Genomic DNA, 21,826 nt, shown 5'->3' on the forward strand with positions numbered 1-21,826 from the left:
TAACTTATATATATATATATATATATATTACGTATTTTAATAAATGGTTTGTTGTTCTGTTTTATTTGTTTATCGGTTGTTGCTCGTGCTGTCAATGTCAAATGTTAATGTCAGATTTTTTAACAAGAGATTATTATTGTAAACACCGATCAATCTCCTTCGTGTCTTCTCCAACCTACGTTACATTGGTGAAATAATCTGTTGGTACAATTAAAAGCCATTAAACTAAGAATTGAATTGAATAATAACTTTTGTTTATACAAAAGTGAAATGCTAGCTCAGATTTGAAACAGCAATATTCAGTTAAGATTCCCATGTCGTTTTCACTGAGCTAGACAATTCTAAACATCTTATTATATAAAAAAAAAACAAGTTAAGTTAAAAAAATATGCAGATCTAACGTTTTTATTAATTATTGTTTTCGCACTGATGACATTCGTGGCGCATTTTAAAAACTTTCGAATTTCGAATTCGAATTTAAAAAGGCTGAATCCTCAATTAGGAAAAAGCATAAATATTCAACAGGACTATATAAATAAAGTAAGTTGGGGCCATTTATTCCGATACACCGAGACGCTGCGCACAGACTGGAAAAGTTAGGAGGAAACGGGATTTCCTAATGCGATTTTAATTCTTTCTTCTCGCGACGAAGAGGGTAATTTTAATAATATAAATAAAAAGACAACTTATATTTAATCCAAATAAAAATTGAAGAACTATCAAGCTGAATTTGTTTACACTGTGTTTCAAATACACGGGAATATAAGCGAGAAGCGATGTTCATTAAAATTTCGGATTTCTATTTTTAATTTATGAATTGCTGTATATTTAGCTTAAATTTGGTGAAGTCTCGCTCTCGGTTCTGCGAATTGGTCAAAAGGGTATTAAGAAAGAAATGTTTTTTTTTTAACTAGAATCATTTTGAACCAATAAGTTGTATACAATGCGTATATATAGTTAACATCTTATTGACTAAATAAAGTATTAAGTTGCAAGCAAAATGTCATTAGTATGGTAATATTGTTTGTAAGTTTTAACATATAGACGCTAGAAAATAACGATGACGTTGAAATGTTTATTCAGTACTATAATAAATGGTTTCGCCGGTTTCGAAGCTTAGACAATTAAAATGTAACCACTAAATGAACTGAAGTTATATATGATGTTTTGATGAAACGCTTCGAATTGACTTGTTAGAATGTATCTGTACCAAAAGTTGGCGAACATTACAATACACACATATATATATATATATAATACTTGTTAATATTCCTCTGCTGCACTAAGGCCAATAGAATTTAGATCAATGCAGATTTCATCACGATATTTTCTCTAACTGCTGAGCACGACATAATTAAAAATACAAATTAAGCAAATGAAAATTCAATGGTGCTTGCCTGGTTTTTAACCTACAATCATCATTTATCTCAATGATTGTGGGTTGGCTTCTAACATTGGACTATCTCGGCTCCTTTATATTCGGACATATCGTTACATAGTTGTTGAGATTTTTTATCATGACTAAATAATATACGATACATTATATTTGATATAACAAGAAAATTAAAGCAATTGCATCAACAGGCGCGTGAACATTATGTGTGATTTTATAAAAACAAGCTTTCGCCTTTCCTATTCTGTTCATATTCTATTTAAATATGTCTGAAAGTAGATATCTAAATTGGTAAATTGAAACCTTTTACTGTTAATTAATCCACCTCGCAAAACGGAGCGTCTTATAAGTTTAAAGCTATGTGTCTGTTTTTGGCACCGTAGTTTCTAAACAAAGCGACGGATGTTTTATTTTATTTGTATTGCGACGCTTCATAGCCGTTCGATAAAAGTATTTTCAATTGTTTAATGATCGAAAAATATTTATTATTGAAGTTACCTTGAATGACAATTAAAATACACAAGGTATTTAAATAGAATAATTTGATTTGATTTACGATCTAAATCTTGAAACTTATGCCTAATTATAATGAAAATGTTTTTTTTTTTTTTTGGTATTTCATAACTAGTAATGTATTTCTTATGTTTGGTCTACTATTTACTGTAAAATTCAATAAATAGGTCCTATCCTAGAGGAATATGTTTGGGCTCCTGTCTCCCACACAAAATTGGATGTATTTTTAAGACGCAATTAATGTCTGTGGGAGAGAATAAATAAATTGATTATTATGATTAATAATAATACTATTATGATTTTGATAATATTTTATACTACACGTCAAAATATTTTTAGACATTCAAATATTTTCAATGCTACGCAATAATTCAGGTGTGCTAAAAGCTACTGAAACACGTACTATTATTGAGTATTGGACTGAGATTGAAGATCGTCTGATGTCGTATGCGTGCTGAATAATAATAATATTATTCAACATTATCGTGTCACTTATAAAGCTACAGAAGTCTCCTATACACGTGCAATTGAATTAAAAATATATGATCAGGAATTTAGTTAATTTAGACTCTAGGTAAGCTTTCAAAAACTAACATTTTGCAGGAGTTCGAGCGCACACCCAGTTTAAACTGAAAACGTATGGCGTTGTGATGCATGTTATAGGAAGTGACTGGAGCCCGATCGGGGCGCGCCTGAAATGCTAACGATGTTATTTCTACACCGCTATTTGTATATAGACAATGAAATAATTTGAAATTAGAAGTAAGAATAAGACCGTTATAATTAATATGTCTATGGCGATAAAAATATAAAAGAAAAAATGCGATAACAGCAAAGTATGCAATGAGACGTTTCTTGAGTAGAGATAGTTTTGCAAGAGAACAAAATAAATTGCATAATGTTTTCTTTGGTTTGCTTTCATTTTCGTTTGTTTAAAAATAATTTAATTTTGATCATTCCTAATTCGTTAACGGGAACCATTTTGTCATCACAATCGGAAATTTGGGAAAGAATGGCTAAAATAAAGACGCATTAAACAGAAGCCTCCGATGCCGTCCGACTTGCTACATTATGGCACCAATAATATACCTTCACTATAAGTGATATTTTCGTGGGCTTTAAATTAATTAAATAGCAAATATTTTTAAAAAACATGTAATTTTATCGTTTTTTTTTTTAATAAAATTAATTAAACGTCGCCTATTTATTTCCGAGAAACATAGTGTGAACAACATGAGTGAGGGTAGCTTTGCGGAGAGGTGTATAAGTTATGTGGATACGGTAGTCGATTATGTCGTTCAATTGAGCAATGAATGATACTGAATATTTGTAACTTTAATTGAAAAATGTTTCAATTATGCCCGTTCCGGGGTTGGTGATATTTAATATAGAGGAAATGGGTTTGTTTACGCCCAAAAGCGGTGAATTATGATATTCTACTAGAACCAATATCAAAAATAATAACTGATAAATTATTATTTTATGATTATGACGAGTTTTTTTTTAGTTGTGAAATTTTGTTTGTAATTCTGTAAACAAATACATATATCCTATTTTTTTTGTTTTTTATAGGTTTCACAATTATAAGATCAAATCATAAACATAGGATACCTACTTAGCTTGGAATAAACCATGCACAATATAATTATTTCGGTGATTTTATATACAATCACTACCCTGATTTGTCAAGTAGATCAACATAAAGCTACATGTATTGTAGCCACAACCAACATTGACATTAAAACTTAATAATTTAAAACTATTTCCATGATTTCAAATATGCTTGATTAAGAAGACCACATTGTCTAAACTTAGTTAAATTTATTTGATTTTGGAAAACACGTTAAAATAAAATTTCTTTACCAATTACAAAATAGAGATTCATTCATTATTTTCAAATTATCTGATCAAGCAGCGATTTTAATTAGAAACGTATTTACTTAACGTAAACGGGAGTTTAGTCAAACATATATTTATCTCTTTCTGACATGCTTGATTTGACATTCGAGAGAGGAAGACATACTGTCATTTAACTAATCACTACCTAAACAACATTTAAAGTTATAGTATTAATATTAAAGTGGAAAAATATACTAAATTAAGGTTTCCAGACCTAAGACACAAAAGTCGGACAACGATATCAATTTATTCCGGATATTGGCCCATTTGCTTTTGGAATGTAGCTTAAAACTACCTCTAAAATAAATAATTATCTGTTAGAGTACTTAAACAAAGAGAGATCACTTTATGTTGGAAACATTAAGCAATCTGGAATGCGGCGTCAATATAAAATATGAATGGATATCGGAGTGCTGTGTTAATATGATCCATATGTTACATCGGTCCTAAAATGTTCTGAAAATATACTGTTTTATGTAACCATTGCACTCATCGAGGTCCACTCGAGTGACTGCAATGGTTACTTTAGTGCAAAATCGCGTATATGCCCTTATATACGTCTTAACGGTAAATACCTAGGATACGATCAAGAGTCAACACGGAAGGACTTTAATTTAAATATGTTTCCATTATTACGTTACGGTGTACTGACACTAATTAAGCAAATGTATCGAAGTAAAATTGCGTACATCGAGTCATACCTAGAAATGATTTAAATAGTTTATTTTATGTAACCGGATATTACGCAGAACTATTAAAGCTATTTCAGTTCAATTCGACTTTTACGAAGTAATTTTAATTAAGAATGCGTGAAGTAATCCGCAGTCAACATATATATGGTTTTATGTTTGTTTGACTTTAATATAATTCGAAATAGTTTGTCCGAATGGAACGAAGTTTGTTCATTTGTGTATTTTTTCACGATGATGGTTCGCTATCCACTTTACTGCAACTCGATAGACAACACAACAATTTCTCTACAGTCAGTTAGTATACATTTGAGCATGGGAAATATTTTAGAGCAAGTCATATTGAATGTATACAAATGAATTATCTCATCTGCAATCTTGATATGCATCGTAATTTATGACTATATTAGTACACGCCTTTTTTGTATTGCATAACTGAAAAACTACTAAGCTAATATATATAAAACTCTTTTCGGAAACTGCAGCGCGTTTTGGACAGGGTTTGTCTACCATGTATACATTATACCTTTTTCGGAGCGCACTTTTTTTCTGGTATTTTATGTATGTATGTTAAGTCGTTTTTATTTTTAGGGACCAAAATAGGCTTCTTAGTTCTTTAATATAAATTAATAAAAAAGTAGCTTTTTTACTCGCTTTAAATGAAGACTGAATATCATGTTCTTGTATTTTTAAATTGGTGATATAATATAATAGCATTAAAATTATATTTTGCTATGTTTAGCTTTAAAATACAAGTTGTAATTCACTGGTAATTGAAAGATTTTTTTTTATTATACAGGTTGGTAGACGGTCTGTTGGGCTACCGGACGGTAAGTGGTCATCACAATTGCCACTGGCGCTGTAAAATTATGAACCATTCCTTATATTGCCAAACCGCCAACGATCTTGGAAACTATGTCTCTTGTGCGTGTACTGACACTGGCGCACTCACCCTTCAAACCGTAATACAATAATGTCAAGTATTGCCGTTTGACGGTCGAATATGTAATGAGAGATGGCGGGTACCTACCAGGACGGACTTGCACAAAGCCCTACCTGCACCAGGTAATTGCATTATACGTTATTCAATTACGTGCAAATTTTACTATACATTACTACAAGTATTTAAAACGGGATATGTAACATATTTTTTATTTTTATTTGGTGGAGCTCGATATTTCGACATTATCTACGAATGTCTTGTTCACGAGAAACTAAATAAAAAACATGGTGAATATCCCGTTTTAAATACTTGCAGTAATAAAAATAACCATGTTAATTTAAAATTTTACTGTACATTATAAGTGTGTATTGTTTGCTGGAGATCGTAATACGAATAAATTAATATTTTACCTTTGCAGAGCAGCATGACGATGGAGATGAAAGCTCGCACGTGTCCCGACGCCATGCCTTAATGCTCTCGCCACCGACGTAGCGCCGATCCTCCGCAATACAGTTCATCTGACGACCCCTGAAAATGGAATAAGATTATATTATTTAACTAATATAATATTTTAAAGAGGTAATATTTCGTTTTTCGTATGTCGTGTTCCCCTACACACTAACGATCAAAATCTAAAAAACTTTTTACTGGTAGAAAACTGTATTATTACTGAAACATAATATAAAAAAAATATATATTAATATTTTTTATATAGCGCCCGTGCGAAGCCAGGGCGGGTCGCTGATATTAAATAATTAATTAAATTAAGTATATACCGCTGATTATAGTATAAATAATCCTAATTTAATTAATATAGTATATTATTCGTAGATACACACAGATGGGTTTCGTTTGTGTTCCATACAATGATACACTTTACAGAGCGTTACACCCACCCTCAGTAACGACATATAAAATAATAAAAAGGTCCTTATTTAGTTGCCAAAATCAGTAAAAACTGTGCAGATGTGTACGTTCTTTTGTCGCTTTAGTTTACAAATTGTGACTGCTTGCACGCGTAAAGTAGCTCTGGAAGCAGTAAAATTATTGAAAAAGTACTTTTTTAGCACCAAGATGCCTCAATATCGCACCGTTATGTATAAGTAAAAAAAATACAACATAATTACTGGTGCAGCAAAAGACGTCAGACAAAAACAACAGCCTATACGCAATTGCGTTCAAATAAGAATTGTTACTAACACTAGTCTGAAATAAACTTTTTCTTTTTCTAATACAGATTTTTCTTCTCTCCATTTAACGACAACTTTCTTTAACGTACAAATACATACATTCCCTTGAGTGTCGTTATATAGAGTTTACACTGTATACATAATATATGTATGTACATAATAAAAAAGAGTGACTCCACATTTCAATTCACTTAGTGTTAGAAGGTTATGTAAGTTTGAAAAAAAAATTATAGCCTGTAAATGTCCGAATGCTGGGCTAAGGCCTCATCTTCTTTTTGAGGAGAAGGTTTGGAGCTTATTCCATCACGCTGCTCCAATGCGGGTTTGTGGAACTGACAGTCAGAATATCATTAAAATTAGAGACTTGTAGGTTTCCTCACGATGTTTCCTTTAACGCCGAGCACGAACTTGTGTTCAATTATTAATTATTAAGCATATGAAAATTACTGCTTGCCTGAGTTTGAACCCGCAATAATCGGTCAAGATCCGCGCATTCATGCACAACAGGGGAATTTCGATTCTAAGTTTGCCAAAACCATCGAGAAATAGCAAAAATATTTTGTTCAGGATTTAATCGTAAAAGTTTCATGACAATGTCTGTAATATTAAAAAATACGTGTAACACAGGGTATGAACACTATCTCGCCGTGTAAGTGGGCGACTGCAGTAATCCACTCGACAAATTGGTATTGTTGTTTCTCGCTGAAATTTAGTACTGTGTTCTGTACGCATTTTCATTTTGTGAATATTTTCTTTGTTTCCCGTTGAACTTAAAGACTTAAGTTTTTCGTTTAGGTTTGCCTCTAAACTTCGAGTGAAGTCGCAAGCTTGTAATAAAATAACAAGGTAGCTCAGCTTTTTTTCGAAGTTTCTGAGAGTCTGTGTAGTTTTAGAGATAAGGATATGCCCAATTGTTGTCAATTTGATTTAATTTAAATAATATGAAATGATGATATTAATACAATAAACGTGTGTACTGTTTCAATATGCTTTTGAGTATTTATCAACTACACTACCGTAATATGAAATCTGCCGCCAAAACTTAAAAGAGTTTTTTTATCCGTGATCGAGTCACTTAGCTATACGTACCAGAATTCATCTGTTTACATGCAATAGAGTAAGAGAAAATTAAGTTTGACAAATGCACAGATACACGAGGGAGATCTTATAAAGTTTTCGTTTTTTCATGGAATGTCCGAAGTCCAAAAAAATTACGAAAGTACCCTAACAAAAAAATCAGTTCTTACACCGTTTGGGTAAAAAATTCCAAAACACTATTACATCTGACTTTTATTTGAAACAAGTATTGACTCCAATTTAAACTAATGAAGACCTTTAATTATTATGAGAAATCTATTAGACCTCCCAGTGGTATATAATTTCTTAGTCCTCATTTGCTGTTCAAAATTAATGCTGCTGGAGTCACCGAATCCAACCGTTGTTCTCTTACAGTTATGTGATCAGCCAGTTAAGTGTTTTACGAAGCAAGTAATGCTTAAATTAAACGTGTTATATTTGTTAAGTTTATATTAACATCCTAAGTTTTCTATAAAGTATGATCATGAAGTACTTTTAGAAAGATTAATAGCTGTAAGTTTTAATTACTTTTATGTACATAATAGGATATCAGTCGACATACAAATTCAACATATAATTAATTAACATAAGAATTGATAACATTAGTGATAAGTGCATAAATGTATATACAAATATGAATTAAAAAAATAAATCTTGACCGCGTGGAATGGTGGCTAGAAATGCTGCTATAATTAATAGTTATAACTTTTTCTTTATATTTCACTACATTGCAAGTGAAGTTCAGTGCATTGCAAAAACATGCGTAAATCTTTGTTATATTCTATATAAATACAGAATATTTTAAATCACTTTTACTGATTTGCCACATAGTAAGGATTCGTGTCTTCGAGAGGTTAGGGATAAAAATGTAACCTATGTCCTTCCTTGGGGTTCAAATTCGGTTTAGGGGTTTGGCCGTGAAAGCGGAACAGATAGTCAGACAGACAGATATAAATACAGACAGACAGAGAGATTTCTTTTGCATTTATAATATAAGTATAGAATTTTTTTTTATTTTTAACCGTTATTAAAAAAAAAAACCAGGAATAATATATTTTAAATGAGTTTTAAGACAAGAAAATAATTCGATTTGATATATGTTTTAATATTTTTTTATTATATAGTCCCTTTATGGGGAGGCAAATAATATTTACCTTTACGGTAAATTTCTAAGGCGTAGAGCAGTAACCATAAACGTGAAATAGCAAAGTGTATGAATCAGACATGTGTATATTCGTATAATTCAACAGCGGAGTTTAAGTTATACGAAGCATAGCTAGTAAAAGAGTTTATGATTCGTTTAATATAATAACATTAAGCTTATATTCAAAACTAATATTAGTAAGTAAATAAGTATTAAAAATATGTATAGCGTTTATGTGTAGCCATTTTTAAAATTATCTTATAATCGACTAACACCGAAAATCTTATTTGAGTTTGATTTTATTAATTCTAAAAGAGATAAAACATTTGAAAATATATTTCTATCTCTTTCTTATTATTGCTTAAATGCTTATTATTGTTGAGACCAACAGTGCGAATCTGTAAAGATTTATTTCGTATCTTACTCGTGAAATGTTGACAATCGACTTTGGCGTACGCCATTATGATACGCATAACTTATATTTTTTAATTTTATTATAGTCAATGTTACATTCTGACATTTCACGCTCGTTTTCTGCGGTGAGATTCGAGTTTCTTGTTACAGAATAGCCCTACAGTTAAGCTATTATACATGAACTAATTTGAAACTTAACATAGAACACGATTAAATGTCAGAATGTGATATGTTACTTTAATAATAATAATTTACATTTTATGAATACATGCATTAAAATATCGCAATAACCGTAAATCACCTTTCGACATTTCACGAGTGATATATTGACATGTATTAGTGAGTTCTCTAAGAATAACTCCGCTTTAATTAATGCCAATTTAATAATGCCAAGGGCATTATATTTCTTAGGTCAAGTCGTATTTACGCAAAACTACTAATAATACCCTGTACAAAATAGCTTGATATTTTTGACAGATGTAAATTTTTCTGATCGACATAACTTTGCAATGACGCACATGTTAATTTCTTAATTTAATGATTTTAAAAATTGTAAAAATATTTAAAAAAAAATACATATAATACAAAAGTTCCTAATAATTCAATCTTTATCCGAAAATTTTAAGACTTTTTCTATTATATATTATTGCTTCAAAGTAAAATTTAAATAGAAACACTGAAAAAATAGACGCTTGTACAATGTTACATCGGTCGGACGGTAGGGACGCGAATAACAGGCAGTAACTGCTACAAATATTGATCGACTGTTATATATGTTATATTTTCTGTTTCTCATCACTAGCCCGTCTGTCAAAAAGATCAAGCAACTTGAACATGGTATAAAATATAACTTTCATATGCGGACATATATGTCACATATATGACACATATATGTCCGCATATATGTCCGCATAGACTGAGAAAAAAATATCTTTAGTTCATATTCCTTAGGAAACTGTGTATGAATTAATTTGAAATAACAAATAATTTTTAAAAGTCACAGTAACCAAGTTTTGTTAAAGACGTGTATATGCGCCTAGTGGCATTATATAAGGTCATAGATTCCGAAGTTCTGGGTTCGAACCATATTGGTCTGATAAAAAGTTATAGGGTTTTTCTGCCGATAAATTCTTAGTAATAGTCCGGAGTCTGAAAATTGTGGATCGATTTATCGATAGAAGATCGATATTACTTCCGATGTAACTTTTAGAAGAATATCGATTTGTATGAAATTCGAAACCAAATTGAACAATTATCTGTTTACAATTTACATATAATCATAATTGAATACTTGGTTTCGTTCGGGTGGTCTATCACAAAAGTGCGCTGATGCGTGATGAATGCGTATAAAAATAAATTATATTTTACTACACCAGTGACCGGTAACGCCTTGCGGTTTCTTCTCTAAACATTGCATCCGTGTGTCGGTTTACGACGACACTATCATCATTAAAATTTCGCTTTTGACCGAAATAATATCACAAATACAATGGCAATAAGTGGTAAAAAAAAAACTCAAATGTCAAAATCTAATCTATATAGGTACGGGTCATTGACCGCTACCGCTAGTTTACTTAAATTGATCAAATTGATTTAATTAAACGGGAATATATCCTCAAGCTACATATGATAGGAATGTATGTCATACATTAGAAATTAAACTACTTTCTCTTAAGGACGAGATAGGATAAAACAATACGTAAAAAATCAGTAAACGCAGTACGGTGCGTCGTCATATTGAAAAATGTTAAATAAACAATGTGCAGACAGGAACATTTATATTAATAAATAATAAGTCGACTCACAGGGTGGTACATAAATCCATCGTGCTGTCGGCTGTCACAATACTAATATATTAAGACAAATGTTATGGCAAGTAATGTTATTTTTAGACCGTGCTCCGAAACACAAAACGGCAACATAGTCGCCCTCTATTACAGACGTATTAATTAAGGGTCAAATTTCATTGTAATGATATAACCAGAGAGAGGTCGAAAATAATACACATTTTATTTATTTTTTTTAATAAAAGTGATTTTAGCGAACGAACCATTACGTAATGAGCTAGTGATCGTTCATATTGTAAGCTTTACTTCGTCGGTGATGTTTACAATAAATATATAAATTTCTTTTTATCGCTAGTGGACCGTATCACAGATATTTTTTTTATTTTCCATACTTCTTTAATAAACTTTTGTAATTTTATCAATACAGAATAATACATATTTTTTTACCCATTGATGGCCTATCAAACTATTTCTCTGCTCTTCTCGTCGGGAGATTATTCGAGCATGCTACTTGTGTTATAAACACAAATTAAGTATACGAAAACTCAGTAGCGCTCTTCGTTTAAGACGTGTTCTAGCCACTGAGTCATCGCGGCAGCTTAAATGAAGCGCATGGGAGTGTAAAAATGTCTGGCGAAGTAATTATTTGCCATAAGGGTGCGCGTATAATGTGGCGTAACATATGGCCGCGGCTGCTAGAATTAACAGCTATGGTACGTTCGGTCAATATGGCACTGTCACACGATACAAACTACTTTTAAATTAGCTGCAAGGACCACCATGCGTAATGCCTTGTTCTTTTATTTATACCCATAATTGGGCTAAACGAAAAATTGATGCATGAATTTGAATACTAAAAAATATGATGAAATAACGTTTTAAGGTAAAATTAAATATATTGCCTAAGAATTTTTTCTTGGTTAAATCTAAACGCAAGTACAACAAATTTTGGATGTGAAAAATCATTGAAAATAAAAAGATGTGTCCTTAGATTAATTATTAATAGATCTAAATAGTGTGTCGCATTACAGAAGAACTAAAACAAAACGAACCAACTTTACTGCCTTGTTGCGTGACAGCTAAGCTTGACACGCGCCAAACGTCATACTACTTTACAAGTGTGCGCGGACTTAGTGACCAACGGTTGTCCGCTATTTTTTTCGACCCATTCTATGCCTTGACAGGCTATCCAATAGACAGGCTATCCAATATGTATTAATAATCACAAAATTTTTTGGAAAAGAGTTACTACTAAGTTTCTTGCCGTTCTTCTCGGTAGAATCTACATTCCATTTTACTTTTAATACATTTATGTAAAATAAAAATTTAAAACTGCTTGTAAAAACCTACGTGAATAAAGTATATTTTATTTTTTATTTATCATTCGAAATACAAAACAGTTTAAATGTTCTTCAATAAAATTTGGTTTATTTCACTGTTTACCAAAAGCTGCTTAGATGAGCTGTTGTCTGGAATCATTTTTATAATACTTATAATGACAGGATAGAAAGATTCTACTATACATTTAATCCTTATATCCGCTTTTAGATGATAATTTAAAAAATGAAAGATTTGACTATAACGTAACTCTTCTATTTTTAATACTGAAATTATCTTCTTCTATATATATTATCCTAATTACTAAACAAACTAAGTGTTAAGGTTCAAAGAGCAGGAATTCGATTACTAAATAAGCCGACACTTAAAAGTCGAGAACCAATTCAGGACTGTCGTCAACTGTAACCAGAATGATGAAAAACTAGCTATCCGTCCGACTTCGTACTGGTGGAATTTGTATAAAACTTGAAATAAATCTGTTTTATTATAACTTAAGTGGAAATTTATTAAGTCGCGTCTCCGAAAGAACGTGTTATTTTGATTGCTCGAACGTTTAAACCACATGCAGACTTCAAGGGCTTTTCGCACTCTTGGCTCCGATCTGAGGGTTGGTATATTTTAAAAATATCATTACCCATATTGTCTTATAAAAGTCATTAGCACGTCATACTTTGGAATATGATAGGAACCCACAATACAATACTTTACGTCAATGAAATTGAAAAGTTCCAACCGAAATTTTCAAGTTTCTATTCGCAAGATGTAAATACTATAACGTAAATCTTATTTCCATCGAACAACGTCGCATGGAGAGAGACCAAATTCTCGTATAAATTATTTAATCATATGATCGATTCACCATTTCTTTTGAATTGCTTGAACTTTAGATGTACCAGTCGTTCGTCGCGCTGTCATGTGCCCCTTACGAGATCAAAATACGCCGAAAACAATTTTATACATCAATCATGTGACTTATATTTTATACATTTTATAGATAACAAGAAAAGAACAAATTATAGTACCTTTTAATCACAGTAGCAGCCTGTTAATTTCCCATTGCTGCACTAAGCCCTCCTCTCCCATTGAGGAGAAATTCGGAACTTATTCCACCACGCTGCTCCAATGCGGGTTGGATACACATGTGGCAGAATTTCGTTGAAATTAGACACATGCAGGTATCCTCACGATGTTTTTCTTCACCAATACAAAATTATAAACACAAATTAAGCTCATGAAAATTCAATAGCTTGCCTGGGTTTGAACCCGTAATCATCAGTTCACGCGTAACCACTGAGCCATCTCGGATACTTTCCCACCCTTTAATCGTTTTTGAAAAATACGTATTCTATTATTATTATGTTTTTGGTTTTGAATTATTTGTAAATTGTATTTTATAATTTGTAAGCTTGTTGTGAGTTTTGTACTTACCATGATACTATTAAATAAGTATCATTTTTATTATTCCAAATCTATTATTTATATTTGGTTGCAGATGTTTTATTGTATATGTTTATATTGTATACATGTTGGAATAGCATGTATTCCAATGCATTTAATTGAACAATTCCAATGTAATTATTTTTAATGTTAAATATAATTTATACGTAATAATTATTAACAGTTTCATTGTTCACTGGTCATTAATCATATTATTAATTTATGTTATAATATTATGATATATTTTTATTTAAATTGTATGTACGTGCTCTGCCGTGTGTGCAGGTTCTTTATGCGAAAATATTATGTTTCAGTGAATAATCTCTTGTATACTAAATACAACATGTTATAAATACTGTTTGTTTTCCAAATATAATAAAAATATTATATCGAAGGACAGAGTTATTATTAAAAAAAAGACTATGATTTTTTTGGCTAGGCTCTGAGTTGGCCTACCAAAGTTTCATCACAATCGGATAAATAGATTATGCAAGCAAAGAGCACATATAAACATTTTTATTTATTAAGATCGAGACATACGGCGTTGTCTTTGCTCGATTGCACGCTACTGACAATTTGCGTCGCGGAAACCTCACAATCTGCTCTGTAAACGTAGAAATATGTCACGGGTCCGTGCAGCTCAACCTCTCGTCTCGCACTGATAGATTAAGCGACAGAAGGTTGCACCGGGATTTGCGCGTGTCGACTTATTAAAAAAATCGTTAAAAAATATTTAAAAGATTTTCTGCAAAAAGAGCCGAGGTGGCCCAGTGGTTACAACGCGTGCATCTTAACCACTGAATTTTCATGTGCTTAATTCGTGTTTATAATTCATCTCGTGCTCGGCGGTGAAGGAAAACATCGTGAGGAAACCTGCATGCATCTAATTTCAATGAAATTCTGCCATATGTGTATTCCACCAACCCGAGCAGAGTGGTGGAATATGCTCCAAACCTCCTCAAAGGGAGAGGAGGCCTTAGCCCAGCAGTGGGAAATTTACAGGCTGTTAATGTAAAATGTAAAATCTGCAAAAATAGGCCGAAGGCTCCTTCGTTTTACAATTTTTTTTTTTTTTGATTAGCGAGTATGAATGGTCTTTTATATTTATTTGTACGCTTGCTGAGTTAGCCATTAAGCGTAGTAAGTATTAGTACAAAGTTGAACATTTTATATATCCGATGGCTTCATATTTGAATAATAAAAAAGCTGAAGCTTAAGAAGTATGTTGCTAATATTAACTAATACATTCTAAGTAAATTATTGATTCATTATTGATTAATTATTGATTCATTATTGATTCATTATGTATATACTCACGGGGCGACTACGCATGGGTCCAATTAATGCTAAAATCAATTTATGCTGTTTGAAAATTTCCATTAAAATTCGAAGTATTTTAAACGGTCTTAGTCTGTTCAAGCTTTCGTAGAAGATTTTAAAATCTCTATCCAACTTGTCACATTGACATTTTTATATAGTTTTATAGTTTGGGCTTATTTTTGTTTTCAAGGCCGCTTGTAAGTTCTTTTTGTGACTTTTTTTTGCCTTTTATTTGTGCCAAAAACGCACAGATTATTTCGCTAAGTTATAATTATTTAAAATATTGAAAATTTAATGTCGGTATGCTATATAATTTTTCAATTTATTTGTCAACGGTTGTTGTACCTATGTTGATGCTACTAAGCATGTTAAAATTCTTTACGCATGTCCAAATCACAAAAGTAAAAATTTCAATCGGTTTTATGTAAAATATTTTAATATTCGTTTCAAGTAAAAGAAATCTTATATCAAAATATTGTTAACAAAGTTCTCGTTCTTAAAATTTATTAACCGGAATACGAGGTTTTTTCTAAGGAAAAAATATTTTATATAATACGTTCATAAGAAGCCACCTTAGTACTCTAGTTATAGTACGTTGAAAGTGTTCAGTGTACCATCACTCGACATCTTGCCTTTCATGCTAGTGGTATCTCACTGGGCAGCCTTATAATAAACGACTGGCTGAGTTTAATCCATTCAATGTAGACTTGCATTAATTGATGCGTGTGTGTATGTGTTTATGTGTGAATTGTAAATAATAATAGCAAAAGTGCAATGACCCCTTCAATGCATTATTGTTATCAGTTCCGTTGATATACCAATTGTTTCATTTCGAAATCACAAACCTTTCGCGAAAACTAAATATAAAAAAACATAATGAAATGGTGTAAAACGAAACCAGACATCGAAATATTATGATTGATTACTCATCGGTGAATTCATCTCAAAAATGAAACGAAATACAATTTATTTGTAAAATATCACACTATAGGGTGAAAATATTGAAATAAGTTTAAAAATAAATAAAATGAAAAACCGGTGCACGGAATGTAAAAATAAAACAAATTCATTAATATATCACATACATATATATTGAAATAAAATGAAAAAAAAATATTGTTAAATTAACTTTAAGCTGCCTTGAATGTGTTCATATTGTAGTTCTAAATAATTTACTTATCAACCCTTAATATAAACATATGTGTAGTTAATTTACATGATCCTGAGTTACTGTTCTGTACACTTATTATTCATGTACAATAAATACGTATTATATTTATTTATGATTTTAGTATTTTTTATTAAAAATTAACTTTATTCAAACGTAAATACACATTATCTCATACTATTCTCCTCTATCCTTTAATTATGTAGATACGTACTGTTACCAATTCAATACGGTATGTTTGATATGAAATGCTTCGGACACGAACACGCGTCGGAATAATTAACCTCATTCATATCCGACCAGAGCTTAAGTTATAGGAACAGATAGACAGGCGTTGTGTTTATATTAAATAATAAAGTTATTTAATAGTATATTATTTATTACAAAGGCTTATAGCGCCAAGATGGTGACATCTAGCCCGGGAAATTATCGCTGAGGTTTTCGGTGCTTATTTCACTGGTAAAGAAAGTAAAGTAACTCTAAATATTGGCTATTGGGCTGAGATCTCTTCTACCTTTGAGTAAAAGGGTCGGTGCTTGGAGATTATCTCTCCACGCTGGTCCAATGCAGGTTAGTGGAAGAAATTCATTGAAATTATGACGATGTTGATGATTCCTTCACCATCTCGACTCATATCTTCAACTCGTGCTCTGCGGTAAAGTAGATTAAGTTAAGTTTTTTTAGATGGCCCGTGGAGAGGATGTCTTTGCCCAGCTGTGGGTTACTTGCGGATTGTTATTCACGACTTAAGTTTACGACAATCCCTCCGATTCTTAAATTTGCAATGGATATGCAGTCTTCTTGAAAAATATATTTATATTTAATACTAGCTAGACTCGGCATGCGTTGTCTATTTTAATTCGATTGTAAACATTTATTCAACTATCATGACGACTGGTTGAACCGTTAATTGGTGGTAGGTCTTTGTGGGAGCCCGTCTGGGTAGGTACCACCTACTCATTAGATATTCTACCGTCAAACAGCAATACTCGGTATTGTTGTTTGAATGGTAAGATAGCCAGTGTAACTACAGGCACTAGGGACATTTATTTTTAGCTCCCAACGTTGATGGTGCATTGGCAATGTAAGGTATAATTAATATATCTTACAGTGCCATAATCTATGGGTGGTGGCAGCCATTGACCACCATAAAAAAAAAACAAATAGTATACATTTTTAAGGTTGGTATTCTAGAGCGCAATTTAGCGACGAGTTGCAACGTGGATAAACTTGCTAATCGGATTGAGTCGAAATCTATTAATCTCAAACATATAAATAGATATACCAATATCGATTTTTACATCTAAATTACGTGTAAAAAGCTTTATCGTTGCATTTTATAGTGTGGTTAACTTGTATCTTCGTAAATACTGTGACAGTAATTAAAAAAAAAATGTTATAATATCGACATGATTTAAAAACACACTAGTGAGTAAGGTTCATATAATGACAGCTTTCGATAGTTTTCACGCAACGTACTGTAGATACATTTGTACAATATAGCAGAGGATTGCGCGCCAAACGTTTAAACACCAAGCAATAAAGCGCTGTCAGCGCTTGTTTCCGATCGCTTTGATCGTCCGGTTGTCATTGTAGTTAAAACAGTTTGCCGGACAGTTGAGCCCATATATACAATTTAATGCCATTAAGTAAGCAATTGAATTGAACGTACAATTTAAATTTAGTGTTCCGGCTTTCATTGATCATATTCTTAAGAAAGAGATCGCGTGTATTATGTAATGTTTATTTACGACTTTGCAATGTCCGTGTAATTCGAAACAATACTAAAATTTCGTAGTTTATTTTATTTTGTACAAGATTGTATTATAAATTATAAGCGCTTGGATTTAGTATTCGTTGATTTTTATGTATTTTAGGATTTTCGACACGGTAAGTACAACGAAATATAATATTTTGAAATGTGGTTCAATTCTAACAATTGTCTTATATACAGGTCACACAGCATGTCAAATAAAAAAACAATTGAATGTTTTAATCTATGACACTTACTTCTATACAAACATCGTACAATTACTAAGAACAATTACAAATTAGTATTAATTTGTGTTTATAATTCATCTCGTGCTCGGCGGTGAAGGAAAACATCGTGAGGAAACCTGCATGTGTCTAATTTCAACGAAATTCTGCCACATGTGTATTCCACCAACCCGCACTGGAGCAGCGTGGTGAAATATGCTCCAAAATTTCTCCTCAAAGGGAGATGAGGCCATAGCCCAGTAGTGGGAAATTTACAGGCTGTTAATGTATGTGAATGTAAAATGTTTTTTTTGCATTATAAATAAATTTAATTGTGTTTATTATATATTTATATGGCCTATTTCAATCGAAGTTGGAATAAATAAGTCAGTCAGAAATTGCTTAACAAACCTTAGATTTACGTATTTCATGCGATTTGCTAATGGCATATAAATGCATATATATTGTGTATTACTTAGAGTTTTTGATTGAGATGTCTTTATTTATAATACAACACTATTTCACTTAACTACTTATATCCAATTTTACTTCCAAAGTTCGGAAAATAGTTTCGTTTACGTCAATACGCAATTTTTTCGCAAATCCATTCTGAATATCATAGATTATTGAAGCTGTTGACCAATGACATCGCCTCAATTCGATGTCAAATATTGTTTATTTGGCTTTTGTCCTCTTGTGGTCACAAATGAGATTCTTGTAGGTTCTGCATTTACATTTTGAATCAATGTTAGCTTAACATTAAATCTCGTAAATTGATTCAAAAGTGTTTGTTAGTGCTTGTGCCTTAAATAAAGTTTATTTTGCTTATGATTAGGTTTTTTAACATTTCCTATTAAAACAAAACGTACAAGAGATAAATATAGTTAGTATATTATAGTAGTTTTTGTACCGAAGCCGTCAAACGATAACATATCGTTTTCTTTGTTCCATAAAGAGAGTTTGTCTAACTTGTGTTGAATCTACCCAGCAGCTGAATTAATTAAATGGCCACTGGAGTTATAGCCTTTATAAAGGATCCTACTTTAAGCTTCAAACCAAATTTCTAGGACGATGTTTGTCGTAAATTATCAGATGTGAAGTTTGGCATGGCACTATCAAATTTTGATTAGGATTTTGCCAGATATTGGGTATATGGACCTTAGAAATACTAAATATTGTTTTTCCCTCAATATTTTAAGCTTTAATAGAGCCAACGGTTAATCGGTAATCTAGCGATGTATTCATTATATTCGCTGGTTCGATGATCTTACTTGACTTCTTCGACAATTACATGCAAGATTTACGTTAAATTGAATAAAAAATGTTAGAAATTCCTTGAATTTATTAATATTCTTTAACAAAAAAGGAGTTATTTTAAGAACGTGTTGCAAGTTAGTCGTTTTAAAATTTCAGATTGCTATATAGCGGGAATATGCTAGGACTCCTGCCAACATTCCTCAGTAGGGTTTCGTACTTATGCAAATTAAACGAAACAAAGTTATTGTTCAGTTAATCATGTGTTCTGCATATTAATAAGGGCGTTAACATAGTACACTATAGCTCTCAAAGTTACAATTATTTTTAAATCGATTTGTGTGATAAACTTTATGTAACTCTAACTTGTTATTTTATAGCCTCAGATTTGAAGCGGATTTTTATATTTATTCTCAATCTTAAGCAGTGTTTAAAAAGTACGAATAATTATTAAAATACAGTTTTAGTTTAATTTGATTGACTTTTTTAATTATTTCACGCTCTAAGAAATATTAAATGCATATAATGACGAATTCACTAGATCGGCTAGACATAGCACGTGTTTGATTTTTTTGTTATTTAAACTTTATTTTCAAAAATATATTACGTCGAAATCCTATCTATTTAAGTTAATGTAAACTAACCTTTTAAGATACTGTTTATACCAGTTTTACTCTTATTACCGAAATATATTACAAGTATCGATACTCGATATAAGTATAGTCTAAGAATGAGAAATAGTTTATGTAGGACAAAAAAAATTAGTGTTCATAAATAATAATAAAAAAAACGTCAGATGAACAAGGGAAAATTAACTGAAGATTACGTGTTAAAACCCGATCGAGCAATCTAAAAATTTGCAATCCCAAAATATAGATTGTGTTCCTGGCAATACAAGACATGCAAGCACTTAAGAATAATATCAATTTATAAAATATATAAACACGGTCAAAATAACAGCATGGACAGCTCGTCTAGGGAGTTTAATAGTAAAAAGAAAACATCACTGAACTTATGTGTGTGAACTTATATATGTGTTTAATTTGTGTTTATAATTCATCTTATGATTAGTAAGAAAGATTTTTTTCATGTGTCTCATGAAATTAAATAATATGTGTGTCTTCCAACTGGCTTTGGAGCGGCGTGGTGGAATACGTTCCAAATATTATCTTTAAAAGGGGAAACAGCTTTATCCTACATTATATTCACAAATTTTCTGTCTTTAGTTTACTTTAAAAAATGTTTTCATAAAAAACTGAATTATACAAACAAAATAATAAAATATATTTGAATGCTATCGTGATCTGTCCCAATTAGGTATACCATTCAGCATTTCAGTTATATTTGAAAGCCGAGCACTGATTTTCAATGGCATATATTTATATAGTCCAATATAATAACTCGACCACAGCAGTGAGAGTTTCGGATCATGACTTTTTGATTTTTTTTTTAATTCTTAGGTAATGAATGATAAATTATTTATAAAAAAATCATAATTAATGATTCATAAAAAAATAAGTTGTTAATTTGAATAGCATTGTCTGTTTTCTTTTTCGTGCACAGGATATCATCGAAAGATTCTTATTAAAATCCATGCGATAACCATCCTTGATTAGTGCGCGAAGAGAGAATCAGATGTTTCTTGTACTCCTCGCTAGTGCGTACTGTTAGGAGGCCGACCCGAATTGTCTTTTAAAAAAAAAAATACGTTGTTATATGCACAACCGTTTATTCTACAAAACATGTTATTTGTACAATTTATTATTCTGTAACCGACTTCTGATATCCCGGTAGCGTACAAGCGCTCAACGCGGCAGGCAAGATCGAACTGCTTTTTAATTTTTTGGATAAAATAAAGAAATACAAATATGATGATCTAAGGATTTTGAAAACAATGGAATATTCCAGTAAAATTGTAATTGCTGACTAAAGAATATGATCATATTATCGTCGGCTGTAACAGTACGTCAGCACGCGGCTATGCCAGCAGCCGTCCACCTCAACCGCCTGCAGTACCATATCAGAGCAAAGACGTACACTGTCGTTTGACAGAAGAATAGGTCCCAATTGGTCACTTATCATGACGCATAAGCCGCACTTACTATTATTAACATTAACTATTAAGCTTAGAAAGGCTTTGGCACAGTTCAACCACTAAGATGTTGACTTTATACATAACTTATAAATCATAATTGTCTTATTGGATTGGACAATGAAATGATTAGGAGCCATTCCAAAAATATTCAACAGTTAAATTATGAATCAGCTCTAGATTATGGAAGT

General features: G+C 31.5%; 1 protein-coding gene across 1 annotated transcript in view; it reads right to left on the reverse strand.

Moving 5' to 3' along the window:
- The window catches only part of LOC113395959 (uncharacterized), a 69,193-nt gene that overhangs the window by 38,382 nt on the left and 8,985 nt on the right, over nt 1-21,826 (reverse strand). The window contains exon 2 of the mRNA XM_026633707.2: nt 5,848-5,965. Within this exon, the coding sequence (XP_026489492.2) occupies nt 5,848-5,902 (55 nt within the window). The 5' untranslated portion in view covers nt 5,903-5,965. The remainder of the gene's footprint in view (nt 1-5,847; nt 5,966-21,826) is intronic.

Source organism: Vanessa tameamea, chromosome 10, assembly GCF_037043105.1.
Source record: "Vanessa tameamea isolate UH-Manoa-2023 chromosome 10, ilVanTame1 primary haplotype, whole genome shotgun sequence".
NCBI classification, from domain to species: Eukaryota; Metazoa; Arthropoda; class Insecta; order Lepidoptera; family Nymphalidae; genus Vanessa; species Vanessa tameamea.